Genomic DNA, 21,690 nt, shown 5'->3' on the forward strand with positions numbered 1-21,690 from the left:
AAATCAATAATCTCGATGGAACGACACTCGTTCCTTCTCTCCTCTCCCTCGCGCTTCCTACATCAGACACACGTAGACACATTCGCCTACGTACCACGCTCGCTGCTCAGAATTTGTCGATAGAGGCAGAGAGAGAGAGGAATCGGCAAATGTTGTAACAACTATTCACCGTTGCACTCGACGCTGCGTACACAATTTATGATTTTGTAACGTTATTCTAAAAAATAGTATTTTCTAGTTTAGTAGATGTTATTTTTGTAAATTCTATTAAAAATTGACAAGAGCACGAGAAGAATCGTTGCTTCGTCTTTTGGGGAGAATCATGAATACGTTTTGAATATTCGACATAAACTGCATATTCCTTGTATTGATACTATCTAAAAAGGGCGAGAGTGGCCTATGTATATTTATAAGCCGACGTTTTTCGAGAATGTTTAACAATAATGAATATTAAACGGCAATTTCATTAGCATCTTACGCCGGCTTAAGAATTCGGTAGTAAGTCTCTTTGTCGGGCGTTGTTGTTGGAGCACCCTCGCGCGAAGAATTATTTTTAATCTATCAAACAAGTTCCTTTGTTGCTCTGACTCTTTTGCGATTGTCTATTAACGTGGAAATTAGCGCGGAGCTTTATTACATCCTACCGAAATGAATACGCTTTGTACATGTTCCAGAGAACATAAAAATTGTAATTTTCAATCGGGAGAGCTTAACAATAATTCCAAAAGTAAAGTAAAATTGCCGATAATTAAATTCTGCTGAGTAAATTAAAAAAATTGTCAGTTCCAAGGGACGCGAAAATTACGTGAAATAGAAATTCAATAAATTCGACTAATGTTCTTAAATATATAAAAATTAATTTTGCGACAAGCAATACCTAACAATTATTTCAAATAAAAATCTACAGTTAGAGAGATATTAACACAAATACATCCTGTAAAGACTGTAAAAGTGAAGTGCCACAGGACTATACTATACTTCTGAACGGTGTCAAAATTGCGCTCTCCAATATCGTTTCAGCACCTTTTACCCAGAAGTCACAGCCGCCGTCCCGTGGAGCCATCAATTAAGCTGGGACTCGATCGAATTCTACCTTCGAGCATCGGACGATGGGGTCTGCAAGTAAAATCCAACGTGGCAAACTTCCGTCCAATCCGAGTCTCCCTTAAAGGAGTCCAGAGGATTCTCCAAAAGTACAGAGAGACAGAATTACGAGCCTGCCGAGAGAAGGTGCTAAGAGAGGCGGACAGAGAAAGACCTCGAGCGCGCGCGAGAGAGAGAGAGAGAGGAGAAGTAGACAGACGGACGGACAGATACGTAGGGGGTAAGAGAGGGAGGGAGTTGAGTGGCCATTCCACTCGGCAGGTTAAGGACAGTGAAACGGAGATCTAAGGAGGCGGGCTACGTGACAATAGAACTGTCAACCAATTGTTCAGCTACTCGGGTTTGTTCGCGATAGTTGGAGCAGATCGATAGGCGCGCCGGTGTGCGGCGTTCATTGAAAGGAAATTTGATTCGAAGAACATTCCGGCCGGAATGCCTGCGCCGCTGCCGCTGCCGCTGCCGCTGCCGCTGCCGCTGCGGTGCATCGAAATAGCGGATGATACTTCAACGTTCGTTCCGCAACGTAACGTAATCAGTTCACGAGCATCTCGAATCTACAGGGTCATCCGTGGATGGATTTAAACGTCATTAGCGAGCGCGCGTTCGAGTTTCGGCAGTGGAAACACCCATCCATCCCCCCCTCCGACATTTCCGAGGGGCAAAAGTCCCACGGACCGCTCCCAAGGAAAACACGCTGCTCGGAAGGTCGCGTTGAAATCATCCCCCTTAACTGTTCCACCGGTCGACCAACCGAACCAACTTTTTGCATTAGAACGCGATCGCGTGGCTCTCGTTTCGCTTCGCCGTGGCCGAATTCCGAATTTCTGATTGCGGGAATTATTGTCCTCGTGCCACTTTGACTTCATTGCTCTTTTGGACTTCGTTCCAGGTAAGGTAAACTTGGTAGAACGCCTTTTCTTTCTCATATTTATTATCTGATACGTCTTTATAATTTTATCTTTATATATGTATTAATTATCAATTTTATTTATCGACAAAAATATTTCTCCTAGGTTTTAGGTTAAAATGCTTGTGTTGCGTGTTCATAAATTTTGAGACATCGAACCGAATAGAGTGACACGAATTTTTTAATAATTAAATAGTTTATCAGCGAATTATTTGCAATGTTTTTGAATTAGAAATCACTGAACTATTATCGTCCACTAAATTTGCGAATTTACACCAGCACAGAAGGGTCCATTGAATTTTGCAAAATTAGTACAGACAAGACCGTATTCGGCGCAGCTCTATAATTAAAAGTTTGAATCATTATGAAACAAAGTCCAACTACACTCGGTTAGTATACGCGGGTTGTGCCAGGCGGTTTCGCCCGGTTAAAATGTTACATTTTCGTTTCGGACGATAATTAAATTCTCCAAATTAAATAATCTCGTCCGTCAACCGAAGCGAGATTTTTCTTGAGATATTACAACAACAACGGAAACTCTCGGCAACCAGAAATTAAACGTGAATTTTTATCTTGGAATATTTTTTATTTTAATTATACAATATTTTGAATCGAAAGGAAAGTTCGATGGAATAAATTTTTGCGAACGCGTACTAATTAATGTAATTCTACGTACAATGTAATCAAAAGTTAATAACCATTGTCCCGAGCGAAACCTTCGATGTTCAACGGATTATGCAATAATTATATTCAATTATTGTTACCGCTTTTGTTCGGAAAGCGTCCGGTTTTAGCGTGCTGCGACGTGACAGGCGGCGACAATTCATGTATCCATTTAACAAACAGCGAAAATGACATAATTTTACGTTATGAATTACGGAAACGTATCCATCGAGATTATGGTATATACATATGTGTATATATGTATGTTTTTAACAGAACATTTGCGCGAATAAATGGGGTCCCGTTGATTGAAACAGCCTCGATTTATAAATCCGCAAAAATTCAAACCGTTTTCACTCTTTTTGGTCACGCGTTGACAACCCTCCCGGCTTAACACGCGTGTTCTCCCATCTTAATTGGAAAATTGTCCGGTCGTTGTTGCAGTATAATACAATAACAGATAACGCCGGAGTTGTTATCAAACCCTTGCTTTTTAATTATCGCGTACATTTCGAGAAACGAGCACCCTCGCTCCACCATTTGTACAGAGCGTTCCAGATTATTCCATGAAACGGTATAAAAGTTTTCATATAATTAAAAAATATGCAAAACGTCGTAGACGACCATAAATCATTTAATCCCTTGCCCTATAATACCGAGTCGTATTAAATATAAAAATTATATTCGCACCTTTCACGACAAAGTCAAATTCTACCCATCTAACAATAATATCTAAATCTTATTAATATTGTCTTTATTTTATTTATATTTTTTCTTTTATTAATTCTGTATTTTTACGTATTAAATAGTATTTAAAAATAGGCATTCATTTTCTGTCTAGCGTAGAAATTTATTAGTAAGAAAAGAGAGTTTAATCAAAGTAGCTGTGAAATAAATCACAGTAAACGGAGTAATTATTATTAAAATTCGTGGAAAGACCTGTTTAAAAATAGCGATCACCTGCGGGGTCCGGTTTTCCGCTGGACACAGTCGACGGATTGGTGGTATTGATCTAATCTGTTTACGCGAGCTGTGTTTACTAATCGAGGTCGTTGCAAGCTGTGTGTTTACAAACTTCGTCGATTAGTAACCTCAAAGAAATTGTTTACGAGACAGGAATTAATGCGGACGGCAAACTCGCGCCGCCGGGCCCGCCGAGACGAAACGAAACGCGCGTGATACAATACGTTCGATTGCATTCGACCGGATCACATCCCCTTAATTATTCCAGGTGAACTGAGCCCCGCGACGCCGCAATTACGAGAAGGATCGGGTTTCCACAATTTTTTAACGAACGTCCGCCGGTCTAGTTTTACAGGAAAACTTTGCTTTTGGTTTCGGTGACGTGAGGAGCCAGGCATCGTTGCAAGAGAAAATCCCTTTATACACAGCTTTCTTAACCGATCGTCAGATATCCGCGCGTCTATGCCAGAGTAGTCTGCTGGATATTACGAATAAGTCCCTGCTTGATGGATTCCGATAATCCGTGCCAGCTAAGATATTCCCGAGGGAGAAATTCCATTCAACCAAAAGAATCAAGATTTCGATCCCTGACACCGGCGCCGCATCCAAAGTGACCCGCTTTAATTCCTCACCCGGGCTCGCCCTTATTGAAAAATGTGATCCTTACGAAAATATACCGCGGGAACATCTTCCCCGCATTTTCGCATAAATGCAGTATTTTTAATATCGTCAGTCCTAACCCCTTGATTAGCAATTATTTGTCCGTAATATTTTTAATAACAGTACCAAACAATTTTTATTTCTTTTATCCTCTTTATGTACAATACTTTTATTTTATATACGTTTTTTTCATATTTAACAGAATTCCAGCGGAATCCCCGACGAGCCATCTGCGAGATTCCCAGAGGAGTTAAATTTTCCTCAAAAGTATATGTCGAGAGGAGCGAAGAATAGCGCAGCAGGAAGTTGTCATTTCCGCGAAGAGGTCTTTCGCGATATTTACACGCGGATAATTAAGTTCCCGGCGACATGTGTGTTGCCCCGAAGAAAACGAAGTTCCCGCGACGCTACTGGCGTGTGTACATTCCGTGAACGGGGATGATGGTGGTGGTGGTGGTGGTTTCTGGGAGGCGAGAGCCGTCCGAATTATACCTTGGATAAGGCGAAGACGAGAGACGGCGTCGTCGCTCCCCGACGTCTGCCCTCCATTTTCCATAAGAGCTAAGACAACCGTAGACGGGCTTACGGGGCACATTATGCGGAGATTCGGTGATTTGCATAAAGCTGATTTGTGCTGTTGGCTCGGCCGGGGATGAGGGGCCAGCGGAGAGACGGTTCGCGCGGGCCGATCATCGGGGATGAATGAAGAAAGAGAATCGGAGAAACGGCGGGCCGTGCGACGGCTCCGGCTCGAGGACGCTGGAGCAAGCGGGCCTCTGCGAGCGAGGCTGAAGAGGCCGCTGCCGGGGGATCCGCCGATCGCTGAAATTTCCGCGCGCGCGATGTGGATCTTATCGCGTCGAATGCATAATTCCCGGGTGTAATGTGGGTCTTATCGAGGCGATTGCGGCATCATCGGGAAAGTACCCGTTGATGGGGACGTCTGATTGCTACCCGACTGCCTGCCGTGGAATTCAACCGCGGCAGGAATTGATTGAAACATAAATTCCTCTCTCTGGCTTTCGCGCGCGCGGATCCAGAGCGCTGATAATGCAGTCGAAAGGCTCGCGTTGAAACACGGCCAGAGAGAATGCGCTGCGCGAGCCCTCGGAATTAACGGGCGCGCAGCGTCGACGCGGTGGAGGCCACGCCTCTTGACCCCCCACGTTGGCGTCACGTTTCTCGCGTGACTGTTTCGTGATATATAATACAACTGCGAAGAGAATGGAACGGCAATGGGATGAACGAATTAACCTTAACACGCCAACAGTATCGAATCCCTCGTCTACTAATTTTTATTATAATAAACTCCGCAGTCTATTAACCTGTCAGCTGCGTACGACGAGTATACACGTCACAAGGAAATAGCAATTTTACATTTTACGAGAAAAATACTTTTCCTACGATCTAGTTTAAAATATTTATAAAACATATTCATAAATTTCGCACAGTTTAGGGTAATACTAGAGCAATTGTCGACGAGACTATACTCATTGCGATCGATAAAACGCGTAACAAAATTTATCTTCGAAATAAATTGACGCGGCCGAGTGGTTAATCGTAAAAATGGTGTAAAAAAGGCAGACATTTTGACGAAGGGAAACTGTTCATTTTCGTCGAGCACCGGAAGGATAAGAAACGTCGTAACCGTAATAACTCGCCTAATATCGTCCGACGTTCTAAGAACGGCGGAGCCCTTCGCCGCGGATTAATCCAGCAAATTCGTTTCCCGAAAGCCGCGGGCACAAAAGACCGTGGCCCCGCGAGCAGTTTCTCGCGACGTAGCCGACTTAAAAACATTGTTGGATGCAAATTAATTGGTCGGAAGGAGGCGCCTTCGAGCCGCGCTAAAAAAGGCGGCTTACCTCTCTGAATTTCCGCGGAATGAAACCCCGCGCCGGACAATGGGCGTTCCGCGGCGACCAGGGAATCCGGCGGCGGCGAGGCGGGGGTGAGACGGGGGTGAGACGGGGCTCCGTTTTTTCTTCCTTTCCGTCCGCATTTTTCTTCTTCTGTTTGCGCGGCGGTTTTCTTTTTTTGTCGTTGCGCCCGCGCGACACTTTCATTCGAAAGAACACGACGTGTAAACGAGAGAAGAAAAAAGGAGGAAGGTGAAAAAGAAGGAACGAAAGTCGGAAGTGGCGGCCGCCGCGGGATTTTTGAGGGCGGGCGCGCTACATTATGTCGCGAACAGGAACGAGAACCGGTACCCGTCGCGACAAGGAGAACACCATGGAAAATACACGGTACAACTTGCAACATTTTATTTGCAAGGGTGAAATGAAGCGCTCCGCCTTTCGACACCGTTTTGTCTCGCCGCGCGCGACGTTGAGTCGCTGCCTCTGGTTCTCGCGAATATTATAAATCCTAATGTCGGACTGCGACGATAACGTTAACCTAAACTTAAAATTTTACTTTATCTCTTGGAGATAGAAACGGTATGAATTATTTTTTAAGGGAATTTTGTGACATTACCGTAACCTCAAAAATTCACTGGAAAAGTTTTTATTCCGGAACATATTTTAATCTATCGTATTCTTAAAATATCTTAAAATGTTCCACCACAATTTCAACAGTATTCTATAAGAATAATAATAACGTTGTCAGCATCCGAAAACTCTTTACTATTTTCGCATCCGCAGTCCATTAATTGCTTCCTTTGATGAATTATTTTAGCTCGGAGCGACCGCAGCGGAAACTGTCAGACTTCGTCCGCAAGTGGACGAAGATTCAAAGGATTCGCCCGGCCCTTATGGTACAGCGTGTGCCTCGCCTAAAAATAAAAACCACTCTCCCGCGTTCACGTCCTGCCTCTGACTCGAAGCATTTGAACCAGGATCCCCGCGGCCCCGTGCTGCTGCAAGGATGCGAGGAAAAGTGGATTTTGGTCCGCGGAGCTCCACGGGCTTCGTCAAAATTTGTTCCAAGGAGGACGTACGAGTTCCGGCGAAGCTCTCGATCTGTTTTATGGGGCCGGGAGAATTTATCGGGTCGCGACAGCCGAGGATGTATCAGGGATTAATCCGTTATCCTTTTAATATTGCCGTAGCGTGCGGAGTTTGAAGCTTCTCCGTGGATTCTCGGTAAAATAAAATTGCGAAAGTGGACGCCTTGAACGGCGCCGCATAAAATAGAAATTTTGATAAAATTCGCTGTAACTAATTTAAAATCGAGGAAGTTAAATTATATAATAAAGCATGGAATATACTTTTAATATTGTTGCATATAGTGGAATCTAATATCATTGAACGAACGCGATAAATTTGCATAAAAATTAATCGCCGAATTTGAGAGAATAATTTCGTCGGCGGCGTACAGGCGGCGCGGCAGTCGAAAGGGGCGTCGACAAAGAGACGCTGCAAGAAAACGCTCGACGCGAACAAATATTTGGAGCAAGATCTTCGAGCGAAAATAGCGTGCGGCCCGGTATACAATAAAATGACACGGGAGCTTTTAACACGGGAGCTCGAACGTCAGCATCGACCTAATTCGTTTCGTAAAATTTCAATGCGGCAATTTACCGAACACGGGGACATTAAATCTGCGATTTTCGGCGTCGCGAAAATCCCGTAAAATCGGGGGTTTTTTCTTGGCGCTGGAATTACCGAGGTCTAAAATCGACCAACGAGAATTGCCTTATGAAAATTATGAAATTGGGTTCATTTATGTATCGCACAATTTTTATAAATAACGCGTTTCTAAATAAAGAGATATATTCAACGATTCCGAATGGAAGCAGCTTTACAATTTCAATAATTAGGAAATAAAAGCTGCGAAACCGGTCATTTGACTAACGGTGGTAGATTCAGCGTTAAAAAAACCTTCAGGAAGCACCCCGTCAACGTTAAATTCCGTCGAAATTACCCGAGCATTTTTATACTAATTTATTACGTCTCCCTAATTGAATTAGGTTCCCCGAGATGCAAGAATGTTAAAACCGTATTTAATATCATACAATTCAATTTTCTCTGTTTTAAATTGGTTGAAGCAAATGCTGTGATTTTATCAAAATTTTACGAGAATAGTGTCGCTGTCTTAAAACTACCCCTATCCATTTCTCCGCATAACTGAGCGATTCTAAATCAAATTTTGATAATTAAAATATTTTTGTTCACTATAAATCTATAAAATATAAAATACTATATATTTACACCTTGGCAGACGATTTAAAATTGTTGTCAAAAGTCGCTCGAAATTCAGAGCCAACTCTCTGCACTCGCCCGATGTCCTCCAATTATTCCGCGAAGACCGCGAGAGTTCGCGCAGAGATGCGCGACCCTCTGTCGTTCTCGCGGCGCATCAAAATTCCAAAAAGGAGGGTAAAAATGGCCGAAGCCCGGTAAAGGATCGGGGCGGCAGTGAAACGGTTAAAAGCAGCCGAAATAATTGAGGCCGTTACGTTCCGTGTGTCCGCGTGGCCGCATTCGCATGCGGCGGCCGTGAAAACGTAATCCCGGAGCTGGATCCGCGAGCACGAATTTCGAATCTTAGCGCTGAAAGGGTTAAAAGCGCACTTAACCCGCAGGACATAAAGTTGCGAGTGCCGTCGCAGCGCGCGCTCGCGGTGGTGGTGCAACGCGGGGGTGGTCCGACGCGCCGATACTTGTTTACAATGCATCGGTTTTATGATCGAGGGTGGCAGAGCGCGACAGAAGAGGGCTGGTCGCATTACCGGGGCGAACCATTTCCCTTAATGAACGCCGCCTCACTTTTATCATACGCCATTTGTCAAATCACGATGTTGCCGCAGCTTCGACTTTTTCTCCCCCTATCTCTCCCTCTCTCTCTTTCTCCCCGGAGGAAACCGCCCACCCAAAGGCAATTTGTTTTCATTTCTGCTAACGATTCCGTCGGCCGACACTACTCCCCCCCTCCGCGCACAACCCACTTTCCATGCCGCGGCGTGTGTTACGAATCCTTCGGAAGAGTGGCCCCCGCCGCAATCCTTTCTACCCGATCGATCTTGCCAACGTTGCGTCTTCCTCCGGAGGTCGTTTAGCCGCAACATTTCGCGCAGGATTTATGACGCGCCTACCCATAAGCTGCCCATGGTTTTTAATGGACCCGCCCTCGTGCCGGTTATTGTCCAGCCGACCGGCACGCGGTAACGCGACCGATGGAAACGGATCGGAAAATCAATAGTTCCTCTTTCCGATGGCTGGTAATATGGTCTGTGGGAACCGGAGGATTAATTGCGAGACGCCGCGGTCTTTTATGGGATGAGCCGAGCTGTCTCGCTGGTATCGATGACTGGGATGTCAGAGAATTTTGAAAAACGTCTTGAAAATGTTCGCTGTACGACATTTGAAACATTTTAACTCAGCCTTTCACAAAGAAAAAACCACATCTATATTTTTACCTGCATAAGCATCATATATATAATATAATTGATAATATAATATAATTATCTAACTATAATTAAATTAACTAACTATAATATAATTAAGTAATTAAACTATATAACATAATTACTTACAAGTCGCCAGTATTCCCCAGAAACCAGCGTGAAAAGTGAGCAAAGATTTCCGCAGGACACGCGCGCACGTTCACCGGGTACATTTACATGGCCGACTCCATAGAAAAGCGGACGGTCACGGGCCGTAGAATTCAGTTGGTCCGAAGAATATCGAGTACGGGGATGGTTAAACCGTGAGGAGGGCAAGGCCGTCGCGCAGTAGTACTTCAAAGGAAAACATCCTGCGCCGAAATGGCAGTCATTCACTGCATGTGTCCCTTCTCCTAAGAGGATCACCGTAATCCCAGATTTTCGCCGAGTAAAGGAAAACGGGCCGGGGGACGTCCTTGTTTCGATCTCTTTAGACGAGCTCTAAGATCTCGATACGCGCGTATCGGGAGCCCACTTGCAATTCTGGGCTAAGAGCCGGGGAAGCCTCGAATTGTCAAGATTCTTTTCTCCAGTTTCGCTAACTGTTCTCGACGTTGCTCTAACAGAGAGAAAAGGAGAGAGAAAAAGAGAGAGAGAGGGGGGGGTAGATTATGTCGTCGAGCAAGTTAAAGCGGTATCAAATATCGAGTGGCTCGATCTCTGCGCTTAACTGGATCCAGATCGAATTTACTGATATCATAAGCACGCCTTACGGTTGATCTGTATATAAGGCCGAACGAAAGATTCAATTGGAAAAGTGGTCCAACGACTTGGATTACACTCGTTCGCACCATTCTACCCGCGATCTCTACGTTAATTAACGAACGTCTCTGTTTCTCCACTTTCGATTTTATCGCTGGAATTCTCGCGAAATTCGAGCAGTCTCTTCGTTAAATCCCATTAGAAAGAACAAATGTACAGGAATATTTGCAAGATACTGAAATCGATAGTATATTGTCTGTACAATTTTTAGTAGCATTAAATCCAAAAGCCATTTTGAGTCAGCAAAAAATTCCTTTTTAAAAAGGAAAAGTGCAAAATAATTGCAACTAAAAGTCTTTGCTATTAAAACATTAATTGCACAGTATAAGTTGTTCATACGGAACTGTGATATCGTGTGAAAATATTGAATCGACATCCGCGAATTTTGTTGACAATCGACCGGTGTCCAATGGATTTAAAAAACCGTCGCGACATTATTTAGAACAATGGTCCGATGGGAGTAACAACGTTGTAATCTGTTGACTAAGTACGTTTGTTGTAACCAACAGAATCGGAATATTATTTTACCTCGGCGCCCGGGAATACAGGGCAACGGCGGATTAAGGTCCAGCAATACTTATGTACATAATCGCCTTATAACATGATGCAGGAGTAGCAATTAACAGTACCAGAAATACAGAGGAACAGATTGTGCCCCGTTGCATAACGCGAACCACTTATCTCTCAAGGAACCGTATTAAAGTTTGTAATTTCCGTGAACGACACGGTTTCAGACGGCGAAGTAATTACAAAATGATGTCGATGCTGCGCTCCGACCAGTTTCCCCGGCGTTCGCTTTGCGTCGCGATTTCGACGGGATCCGCTCGGCGATTCTTTAATTGCTTTTTAATCGCCGGGCCTCCCCGTCCACGAATTTTCGAAGAGTCGATTGCGTGCGTGGAATATCAATTTTAATATGACGTACGCTATAATTTCTGTACCCTGTAAATCTAGGAATGGAGTAGACAATTTTTATGTAATAAAAGAAGCTATTGCAAAGGGCAGATAAATAGCCAAAATTTCCCTGGTTTCAATGTCTGTTTTATCAATCTACTGCGTTTGCTATAGGCTCGCTAGAGTCGGATAACACACACTGCACGAAGACCTATACTTTCGTCGAGGAAACGTGCTTCGACCAGGAGATGAATCAAACTGGTCGACCAAAGTTTTCGAGTTGCGCGTTCCGCGCGCCTGCCAGCGCAAATTGCAAAATAAGATGCGACAAGCGACTCTCCCCTTGGAAACATAAATACGAGGGGGTGGAATCGCGCGGAGAGCGACGGCAATTGGAAACCGGTGGAGTTTTATCTGGACAAATTTCACGGCGTCTCTCTGCAGGCTTGTGCAATAAGCGTAAGCGGGTCACTTGGTCATCCTCTGCGTAGTCTTTGTCAAAGATGCTCGGCGCTTCTTCCGACCTCGTTCCGTTACCCTTTACCCTTTCGAGTGGAGACGGGCCGGGAGGAGCCTCGCCGGCCGAATGAAGAAGATTGGTAAATTTTCAGAACGTCAAAACAGCCGGAGAACTCGCAAACCCTTTCCTTTTAAAACGTCTCGCGAGACAGCCCCCGGTAAATAGAAAGGAACGCCGCGCCGCGCTGCCATAAGCAAAGTATAAACGTCGAAGGCTTGCCCGGCGCAATAATTTTGCACTTTGTGCTCGCAGCGATTCAATTTTCTCCGATGTAAATATCAACGTCGGCGATAATACTCGAGCCTGGTTGCAATTGCGGCGATGCATTTCTGTTATCAGCGTTTGCGTTGAATAAGAATAAATGGATTGCACGATTTAATTAACAATCGAAGCTTCTTTTTATTTCGACGAATACGAAACGGTATTGGAGAATGAGAATTGACGTTTTATGTGAAAATATTAATTTTTATAATATATGCATCTAATTCGAGGTATAATAATTATTAATTTAATAATTGCGGCATTTAACCATGTACTACTATTTTAAAAATAATTTATTCGCCGAATTCTATAGGTGAAATTTCATAGGTGAAAATAAAAATATTCAATCTATTTACCGATCGTGACAGCAACAATCGTCCAAGCAATCAAGGATCAAAAGCCCGCGTAATCTACGGCTATTCTAAAACCATTACGCCCGCATTACTTCGTATCGTTTTTCAGCGACAAGTTGCTCCGGCGGAGTGCAAAAAAATTTCGCAATTACGAATCGACGGTAGAGAGGACCTTTTTTTCCCCCCCAGACCGTCCTCGAAACGTATTTGCTCCTTTCTTGCGACGGCCGGCTGCGGTATTGGATGTCCCAAGAATCGACAGGGTTAGTTAACCGAACGACTTTGGGATTCACTTTGCAGGCACGCGGATTTTAAAACTGGCAACGAGCGCCAAAGTGGACACGTAATTTCCGTCGAATCGATTAACAGTACGCTACACGTGCACACACGTGTGCACAGGTAGGATAGATAGACGGATATACTATGCACTGTGGCTCCCAAAATTATTTATACTTCCTGGAACGTGTGTATCGTTGAACTGTGAAATTAAATGGAAAGTCTGTTCCTTTTTTGATATTTATATAATTTCTTTTAATGTACTGTATAGCACTTCTTCCCTTGTGATTTATATTTATTTAAATATATGGCGTGCAAGTCGAAGTTATACTAATTTCAGAATATTTTTGAGAGTAACTGTACATAGATAAATATATAGGTAGATAAATAGATAAATAGATAAATAGATAAATAGACAGACGGATAGAAAGAGAGATGGAGAGGAAGAGAGAGAGAGAGAGGGAGGGAGTATTTTAGAGTGACGAGGGGTGGAAGTGGGGAGACGGATTTCGTCCATCGACCTATCGCGCGATATCGATCGACCCGCACGCAGCCGGGAAGACTGCCCCTGTGGCTGGCTTTTGTGTCACGCGGCTGTCGGGCATCTTTATTACAACAGCGTGTACAATGGCGTTTTAATCAGCGGGATATTAACGAGTACGGGAAAAAGGAGCGGAACGGGCAGCGTTGCGAAATTATGATGCAGCTTAAATTCCGCGATATTGTAAACGGCGAAGCCCGCTGAAACGAAGGATCGAGTTTAACCCCCCGCCCCTTCCACGCGTCGGTTCCACCCTATATTCCAGTCTCGGGGTAAGTTATTTTGCAATCCTTTTTAACTCGACGTACGTGTGTCTCTTATTATCAATGGAAAAACGTATGACGTAAAAACGTTTCTATTTATTCTATTATTTTTATAAATTAAATGCCACGGTTACGTTTTTATTTTAACGATAACGATTATTGGCTCCATGCATTGTAATTTACATGCAGAGAGCGTCGCGTCTTGCAACGTTTCATAATTATGTTTGTTCCGCCGGAGGAGACGGGAATTTCCGTCGGTTTGCCAAAAAATCGTTTGAACGTCGTACACACGGTACACGCCGCCAGCGGAGAAATGATTTTCCTAGTGAAAAGGGGATTCATTTAACGAGCGGAATAGGGGCTTATGGGCGGCCTGAAAATTTAACGCATCAGATCAGAATCTATCTCAAAGGACCTCGTTCTATTTTTACGTCGCTTTTGTACAAGTAGCTTTTAATCTCTTTTTAATGGAACTATACTTTGCCAGCGATGAATAATGAAACAAGGATTGAATCCATATCGCTGTAAAATTAATTTCCTCGTCACTTATGCCCGACCCCCTTTTTCCCACGAAATTATAATTCATTCGGTCGTCTCTTAACGCTTCTGCGGACGAATGCTTCATTAATCGTTTTTCATCGTCGCGTTTGCTAATAATTCGGTGGTTAACCATTTAGACTACGTTTAAGAAAATGGAGGAATTATTTGCCTTCGATTATTTGCCTTGAATTATTTAGCTTAATAATTATTTAACTCGTCGTCGTGGATTATCGCACGAATCGAAAAATTACAACGCGAACCGACGGCTATTGGAAACGAATAAAAATCGGGTTCTTTTATCGAGTGACGCATCGGCGGCCGAACGAAATGGAATCGTGTTCGAAATGCGAGCAAAAATTACTCTCGCTGCGGATATTTCTGCGAGTAATGTTTTCGACGATAATTCGACAGCGATTTCGAATCGAATAGAAATCCGATTTTTCTAAATTGAAAGTTACAACCGGGGGGTGACGACGTACACTGCGGAAGGAAATTATTTTTATCGTTATTGTCAACGTTTCTGCGAATGCAAATTCGTTGATATTAATCGACGAATAGACATCTGATTTTTCTAAACTAACAGTTCCATTAGGACGTACATATAATAATATAATAGCAAAATTGCGTGCAACGAATGCGACGAATCCTTGGTATAATTGTTCGATTGAGAATCGATAAATTAAAAATATTCTTGACTACTTATTTTCACATAAGCCGCCGGTGCGGAGCAACGGAAAAAAACAGAACGGACAGAATAGGAGCGGAAAGAAAAATGGTCATTTGTTACCCAACCTAACAGATTTCCACGATTTCATTGATAGACCGGCTCACAATGGACAATTAGCTAGCAGGTGGGGCTGGTATTATGGGTATTGTTAGAATGTTTGAATGCGAGGTTTATGGGCACGGACAATTGAGAGCCGCCATTTTGGGCGGCACGTTTGTTTTTTCCATATAATTCACGCGGACTTGGCGCTCGCGTTGCTTTAATCAAGATCCACAGTTTGTTTTTACGTTTCCGCTGGAGTCTACGGCGTTTTAAACAAAAGTTATTAGCACGGCTAGGTACTAATTAGATAGAGTACTGCGTAGAAAAATGTTCACAGATAACTGTCACGTTCGTTTAGAATTAAGAATTAAATAATATCGTTCTGCTGCGTCAATATTTCACGGGAGACTAGTTCATTTGACGATATATTTATTTATTAGTGACAAAGATAATATTAACAGCGATAAAGATTAACAATGCTATAATATTAACATTGCGAAGGTATTAAAGGCTTATTCCATTCAATAAACGTTTCCATTATAATAATTAAACTGCAATATATAAAATATACCGATCCAGCAAATTTTCACGTAATATCTGTCGAGATCCGAGCGTGACAAATTATAATCTAAATCTCTGCATTTTCACGAAAGGATAAAGGGTTTTTAAACAGTCAGCAGACGCGAGTTTTTAAACTACAGAAGGGACGAGAGTGCAGGGAGCAATTCGTCAGCGTTAAAATTCGCGGAATGTTCGCGCGGAGTCGCCCCGACCGTGTCGGAACAACGTCTAAAATCATTTCGAGGGTTTGCCAGGAATCTGGTGTCAGGCGTAAAATAGACTGCAGGGAGCGTGTAATATTATTGCTCCGGAGCAAATCATGGTGGCACGCTCAGGCGACGAAACGACGTATCGTTATTCCGCGCCTAATGCACCGGGCGTACGATGCATCTGACGCAATGCGGTCGTATGCACCGCGTGCACGTAGATACCGGGCCGCGCTGAACATTGTCCCGCGGACTTTCTACTTCTTCGAACCATATTCCCCCTTCCCCGTCGATGTTTTCTCTTATCCGGCCGCACGGAATTTAGAGCTCGCTCATTTTCGTCCCGCGCCCCCTACATTGTTAACCCCCTCGTTCATTCTTTATGGCTCACCCCCTAATCCGCTCGAATATGCCGCGGCATAATAGCGTCCGGTATGCGCGAAACGCTGATATGCACTTTTTCCTACGGAATTTAATCGGATCGATCGGGAATTTAGGAGAGTTTAAAATTTTTAGAAGAAATTTGAGATTTTAACTAGGCAATAATTGGCTTAGCAGTTATATTTTAAGACGGCGTGTTTTAAAGAAAAACAGGACTGTATCGGAGTTTTGGGAGCGGTATAATTTTAACCCTTTGCGGTTTTATTAAATTTGGACATGGGTGAACAGGTTCTTTAGACATTTTGATTCGTTCAGAGAAACTGTAAGTTAATTTATGGTTGAATACAGTATGAGAATAGTATGATTTCTAGCTGTGATGCCTGAGAGAAAAAGGGGACGGTAAAAAGGTTCGGTAGCTGAGGGTAGATACGCGACGGCAAAGGATTAATTTTCGGATAATTAGCAACGCACAAGGGCCATCCTAGCGTACATATATCGAACTCGATCCCAGTGCTATCCAAGAACAATACATCAATTCCAGCTATAGCTGGCAGTGCGCGGGGGTGTTGACAGTCCCTAGCCGGGAGGACGCGGCGAGACCACTGTCGCCACTTAGGTCAGGAGCCAGACTATACGAGTCAGTCTCTAGCTATAGCGATCTGATAGCTGGCTATGGTTCTGTTTCTATTCTGCTCTGTCGTCTCCCGTCTGCGAGGCTCGGGAAAGAAGCTTTGCAAGACGAATTTGTGGGTATTCCAGGCGACTTTCTTATGTAATCAAATTACTCGGGATCCAATTAATAGAATCTCGATAACGGGACGACATGGGGCGTTTCGCGTCGCCTCGTCTCGTCTCTCGCCTCGCGGACAGAGCCGCTCTCTCCTCGAGTTCATTTGGTTGCCAGCGAACACACACGATCGTAATTAACCGCGCATTCGATGCATGTATGCAGAGGCCTCGCGCTGCTTGCAAATAGCAATTCGGGTCGTACCGGATCGAATGTAACGTGGCCGCACCGCACCACGCAGGGAATGCGTCCTACCTCCCCCCCGATCGTCCTGCGTTCGTCTTCGCAGCCGGTCGTGGCTCTCTTGCCTGTTCCTCCGACTGGCCGTTGACCATTTCGATGCGTCGAAATGGCCAGTACTTGAGCGCCGGCCAATTCCGGTGATTATTTTCGCAGGAGGTGGTCAGGGCTTTTCGAAAGATTTTTGAAATTTTTCCTTAACCTGATAGTCGATTACAACGAAATATCTCGTCAGGAAGACGACTTCTTTCGTCATGGAAATTTTTCATAGAATAAGTCCAAGAACACCTTCTTTTCGTAATGTCCGAGGTATAATAGTTGCTAACCTATTTCATAAATTACCCTAAACACACTCAGGTTAAATGTCCTCATAAACGTCCATATATATAGCTATAAAACGCCAATAGATAGCTTTTATCTTATAGAAAATTAATCGTACCCATAATCCTAGAAATTTGAAGCAGTAACGATAAATAATTGTACGCAGCAATGATAAATAATTTTACGCGGCGAACCCGCGAATTCGGTTGCCACGTTTCATTTTAAATAGTTACTTTTGAAATGTGCTCGGAAACTCACCCTTGGCGACTTGCGTTTCACGTTCTCGATACATGGAAATCCACCGCACTGAAACAGCAAAATATCTGTTTTTACATTTCCGCCATCAAATTAATTATAATCAAGAATTAATTACCCGATCGAATTCACGTTTGTCGTTCCATCCGCCATTTTTCGATCTACGAGAGAGTTCTGCTGATTTGACTTACTCGGTTACTCGTATGGAACGTAGTGGAACGCACATTGGTATGGAACAACAACGTAAAATCGACGACGGGTAAATTGCAAATTATTACTGTTATTTCGTAAACGTATTCGCCTTCTCTGCACAATTCCACGTTTTGTAAATGTAATTGTTACGCGGCCGAATAAACGTCGCGGTACAATTCGCTGCGCGCAACCCCTGCTCGACAAATATTTACGACGGCGAAAAAAGATTGCGCGACGATCCTTCCCGGTGTCTCCGGGCGAGAAAGAGGGATATCTTCAAAGAGCTTACAACGCGATTTCGGCGAATCCTTTTTCACCCTGCTATTTTCGTTCCTCCGTGTTATCGTCTTATATACGTGCCCTCCATGTCATATCTCGCACCGCGATGAGACACGTTACCACTCCTCCGTGCTGAATCGTCGCGCCGTAAGACCGTTATTACACCGCCATCTGTTTGACAACTTCGCTAATTAATAGGTTCACCGTTCCGCCGACCCCGCGCCCCAATTCGAAACGATACGATTCGACGCGGAAAAATTATTCCCCGTAATTGCCGGCTTATTCTTAAATAATAAAATAATAAATAAATGTTTTTAAATAATCAAATAATAAATAAATATTTTCAAACGATAGTTTATTTTTAAGGCAATAAATTTTATCTCGTCATATTAAGCATTTGGTTTATAGATTAAAATTATCAGGAAACCATCCATTACTTTGTTCATGGAATCATTAAACAAACTACATAGAAAATTTCTGTATACTTTATAATAAATACTGTTTACTAAAACTATTCTATAAACGAAAGAATCGAACAAGGCCACGGCAATTTTCGCGACAAGCGAATAAAATGACCGTTCGATGGACGGAAATCAGGATGAAATAATTAGCGAGCAGGTCGTTTGGAAAAAACGGCCGCGGGAAAAAAGCTTAACGGCGGATCAGCCAGACGAGAGAGTCCCGGGTTTGAAAACTGGCTGGTCGGCCGGACGGTTAATTAGAGCAAAAAGTCAGGGACGTGGGCGAGAAGGTGAGAGACGGAGGCAGGGACATCGAACAGAAGCCGAGCACCGCGCGATAAACAAAAGGGTAGCGGCCGCGACGGTGTGAGAGCACGGAATCGTGTAAAACACCCGCGCATCCGCTGTCGCCCGGAGTAGATAAGGTCGTTGGTCCAGATCGCGAAAAAAAAAAGCCGCGAGATTGGGGAAGTTGGTTCCCGGGCACGACTCTCTCTCTGTTATTACTTTCGCAACGTTGTCCCGCGTCTATTGCATTTAATTCTACGATTCGTAGGCGGCGTTGTTGACTTTTAATTGGACCCCGTTTTATTTCGACGATACGATCACCGCTAAAATATTTTTTACCGTCCCCCTGCCCCGCATCCACCTCAACCCGTTACCGAACGTCGTATAGACCATTGTTGCGAGCTCGCCGCGCCCGCGGAATTATTCCAACGACAACGATAAACTTCTAGCCGGTGGTTTTTATGCGAACGCAGACGTCCTGTTGTTAATGTAGACCGCGCCGCGCCGGGAGTAGCTTGCGAACGTTTCTTTTATTTCCAGCCCTTCGAGCGCGCGCGCGCGCGCGGAGGTGTTTCACGAATCACCTGTTTGTTAGCGGAACGTGTTTGTTAGCGAAATAATAGCTTTCGTAGTTGCTTCGTTCGTACGGTTTTATAAAATTTGAACAATAGAGGAGGAAGAGAAGGTATACGTTATGTTGCGTGCTGTAATTTTTTAAATTATATGGGACGATTTGCGTATGGAGTTTTGTAAAATCGAAACGATTAGTTTATAAGAGGAGAAATTTTTAATCTGGCGAATATTATGCAGGAGTCCCGTCGCGTCGCCTGAAGAGGCCATCCGAATGCGGAAGGCAAATTTCTACGGTTTAATTTCGCTCAACTTTTCCGGAGCAATGGAAACGCTGCGCTTCCTCCGCGGGAAAGGGTTGAGCGCGCGGCATGGGAGCGGCGAAATTCGGACGCAAGGTCGGTGAAATTGTTTAAGATTTTTTAGAGTCGCGTTGTTCATACCTTGGAAATGTTAAAACAAGGCAAGCACAATTTCGAAAATATTATTGATAATATATTGACAATTATTTTATAATCTTGACAAAATTGAATTTATGTTGCATAATATTTTTATTATAATTTAACTTAATTAAAGAAGTCTGTTTGAACGTCTCTCTCGCAGAAACATTTTTATAATGTCGTGTACCGTAAATGAAAAAAAAAATTAAAATGCAGCCATTTTGACCGGTTTGATAATTCCACTGTTAATTATAACCGAGATACGAAATTGCTTGCACTCTAAATATTTGCATATGCCATAAATACACGGGGAATCACAGTCTGCCCATTAGCCAGACTTCCCCCCTGCCCCCCTCTTCTCTCCGCCGTCACAAAACTTGCGAACTATTTGCCGACGGCGACGACCAAATCTTTATTAATTACTCGTTTTGTATTTTTTTTTAAGCCAATGTTAATAGCGTCGTCTTGCGTAAATAGGAAATATTAGCGGCAAGTTTCGGTGGGGGGGGCAATGTTTAGCGGGAGGCAAATTGGAAAAGTTGAAATGTAATTAACGAGGGTTGGGCGGCCATGCCCGCGCAAACACCGAGCATTAATATTCATTTTTGCAGGTTGGGCGACGAATTTTCTACTCGCGACGTTTGGACCGTTTATTTCGGGGCAACTACATTTTCTATTATTTCGTGAAAATTAAAGATTATATCAGTCGATTAGAAGCTTCTATTTATTATTATATAATTTGATTAAATAGATTTCAAAAATAAAAATCATTTAATTTCATGTATGGAACATTAAATCCAATTTTATCTCTAAATAATTAAATAAAATAGGAGTAGTATTTTTTTATTGTATTAATATATTGCTAAAGTTAAAGTAGGATGTTGCTATTATTTATCTATCGCTCGACTGTCCTCAAAATTTCCGCTGCAAGCGGAATTTTCGAATCCCGGAGCGAAGGGCGGGGGCGTATGGTCTAAGAGGATTTTCGAAATCCGGCCTCGGCGCGTAAAAAGGAAATCGGAGTCGGACCATTTTTACGAGGTTGCCAAGTAGCTCGAATAAAGATGAAAGTTTTTTGATAACTCGCCGTCGAGTCGAATAATCCCGGCGCCGGCAACTTCGAAATTATGTCTTCCCAAGGATTACATTATTTCGAATCTTGTTGAAACGCGAGCGCGCGCCCCCGCTCCTCGCATTCTCCGCGGGCCCGCGAACCTTTTCAACATAAATCCGATTTTACGCCGGGGCTAAGAATGCGCTATAATATTTTTCATACGCCGCCGGTGGGCCACGCGAGCCTCACAATGGCCATTGTAAGCGTTGCTTGTATAATGCGCGATCGCCGCTCCGCTTTTATATTGTAACGTTATATTATTACCTAACCACTCTGCCAGAAAAAAAATGATTATGCGGAATACGGGTCGCGCGACGGGCAAACTAACGCGGAATTCTATACCGTCGCCCGGACGCGGCTCGTTCGTCGCGGATCCTGCATTTTAGAGAACGCGCGGGAATGCTCGAGATTGTTCGGTTAATAATTAACGCGGCCGTCTAATTAACACTTATGCCGATGAATACGTTTCGCGAACAATCGGTAAGAATCTATGGATTTTGCCGCACAATAATTCTGAAATATAAAATTCTACCGACCGAGTTCCGACAATATTATATTTCTAAATTTATATGTAAATTTATATATTACAATATAAATGTATTACGTATTACAATATAATATTATAACGTGAATATATTATATATACATTATACGATAATATTATAACGTAAATTAATATTATATTTCTGAATTTATTTGCGCCACGATTACGGCCGCGATTTTTAATTAACGT

At 43.3% G+C, this 21,690-nt stretch overlaps 1 protein-coding gene across 1 annotated transcript in view; it reads right to left on the reverse strand.

Moving 5' to 3' along the window:
- Nrx-1 (neurexin 1) overlaps positions 1-21,690 on the reverse strand; it is a 371,741-nt gene that overhangs the window by 327,175 nt on the left and 22,876 nt on the right. The window contains 1 exon segment of the mRNA XM_078182335.1: positions 17,617-17,664. Coding sequence (XP_078038461.1) covers positions 17,617-17,664 — 48 coding nt within the window.

This window comes from Augochlora pura, chromosome 1 (assembly GCF_028453695.1).
Source record: "Augochlora pura isolate Apur16 chromosome 1, APUR_v2.2.1, whole genome shotgun sequence".
NCBI lineage: Eukaryota > Metazoa > Arthropoda > Insecta > Hymenoptera > Halictidae > Augochlora > Augochlora pura.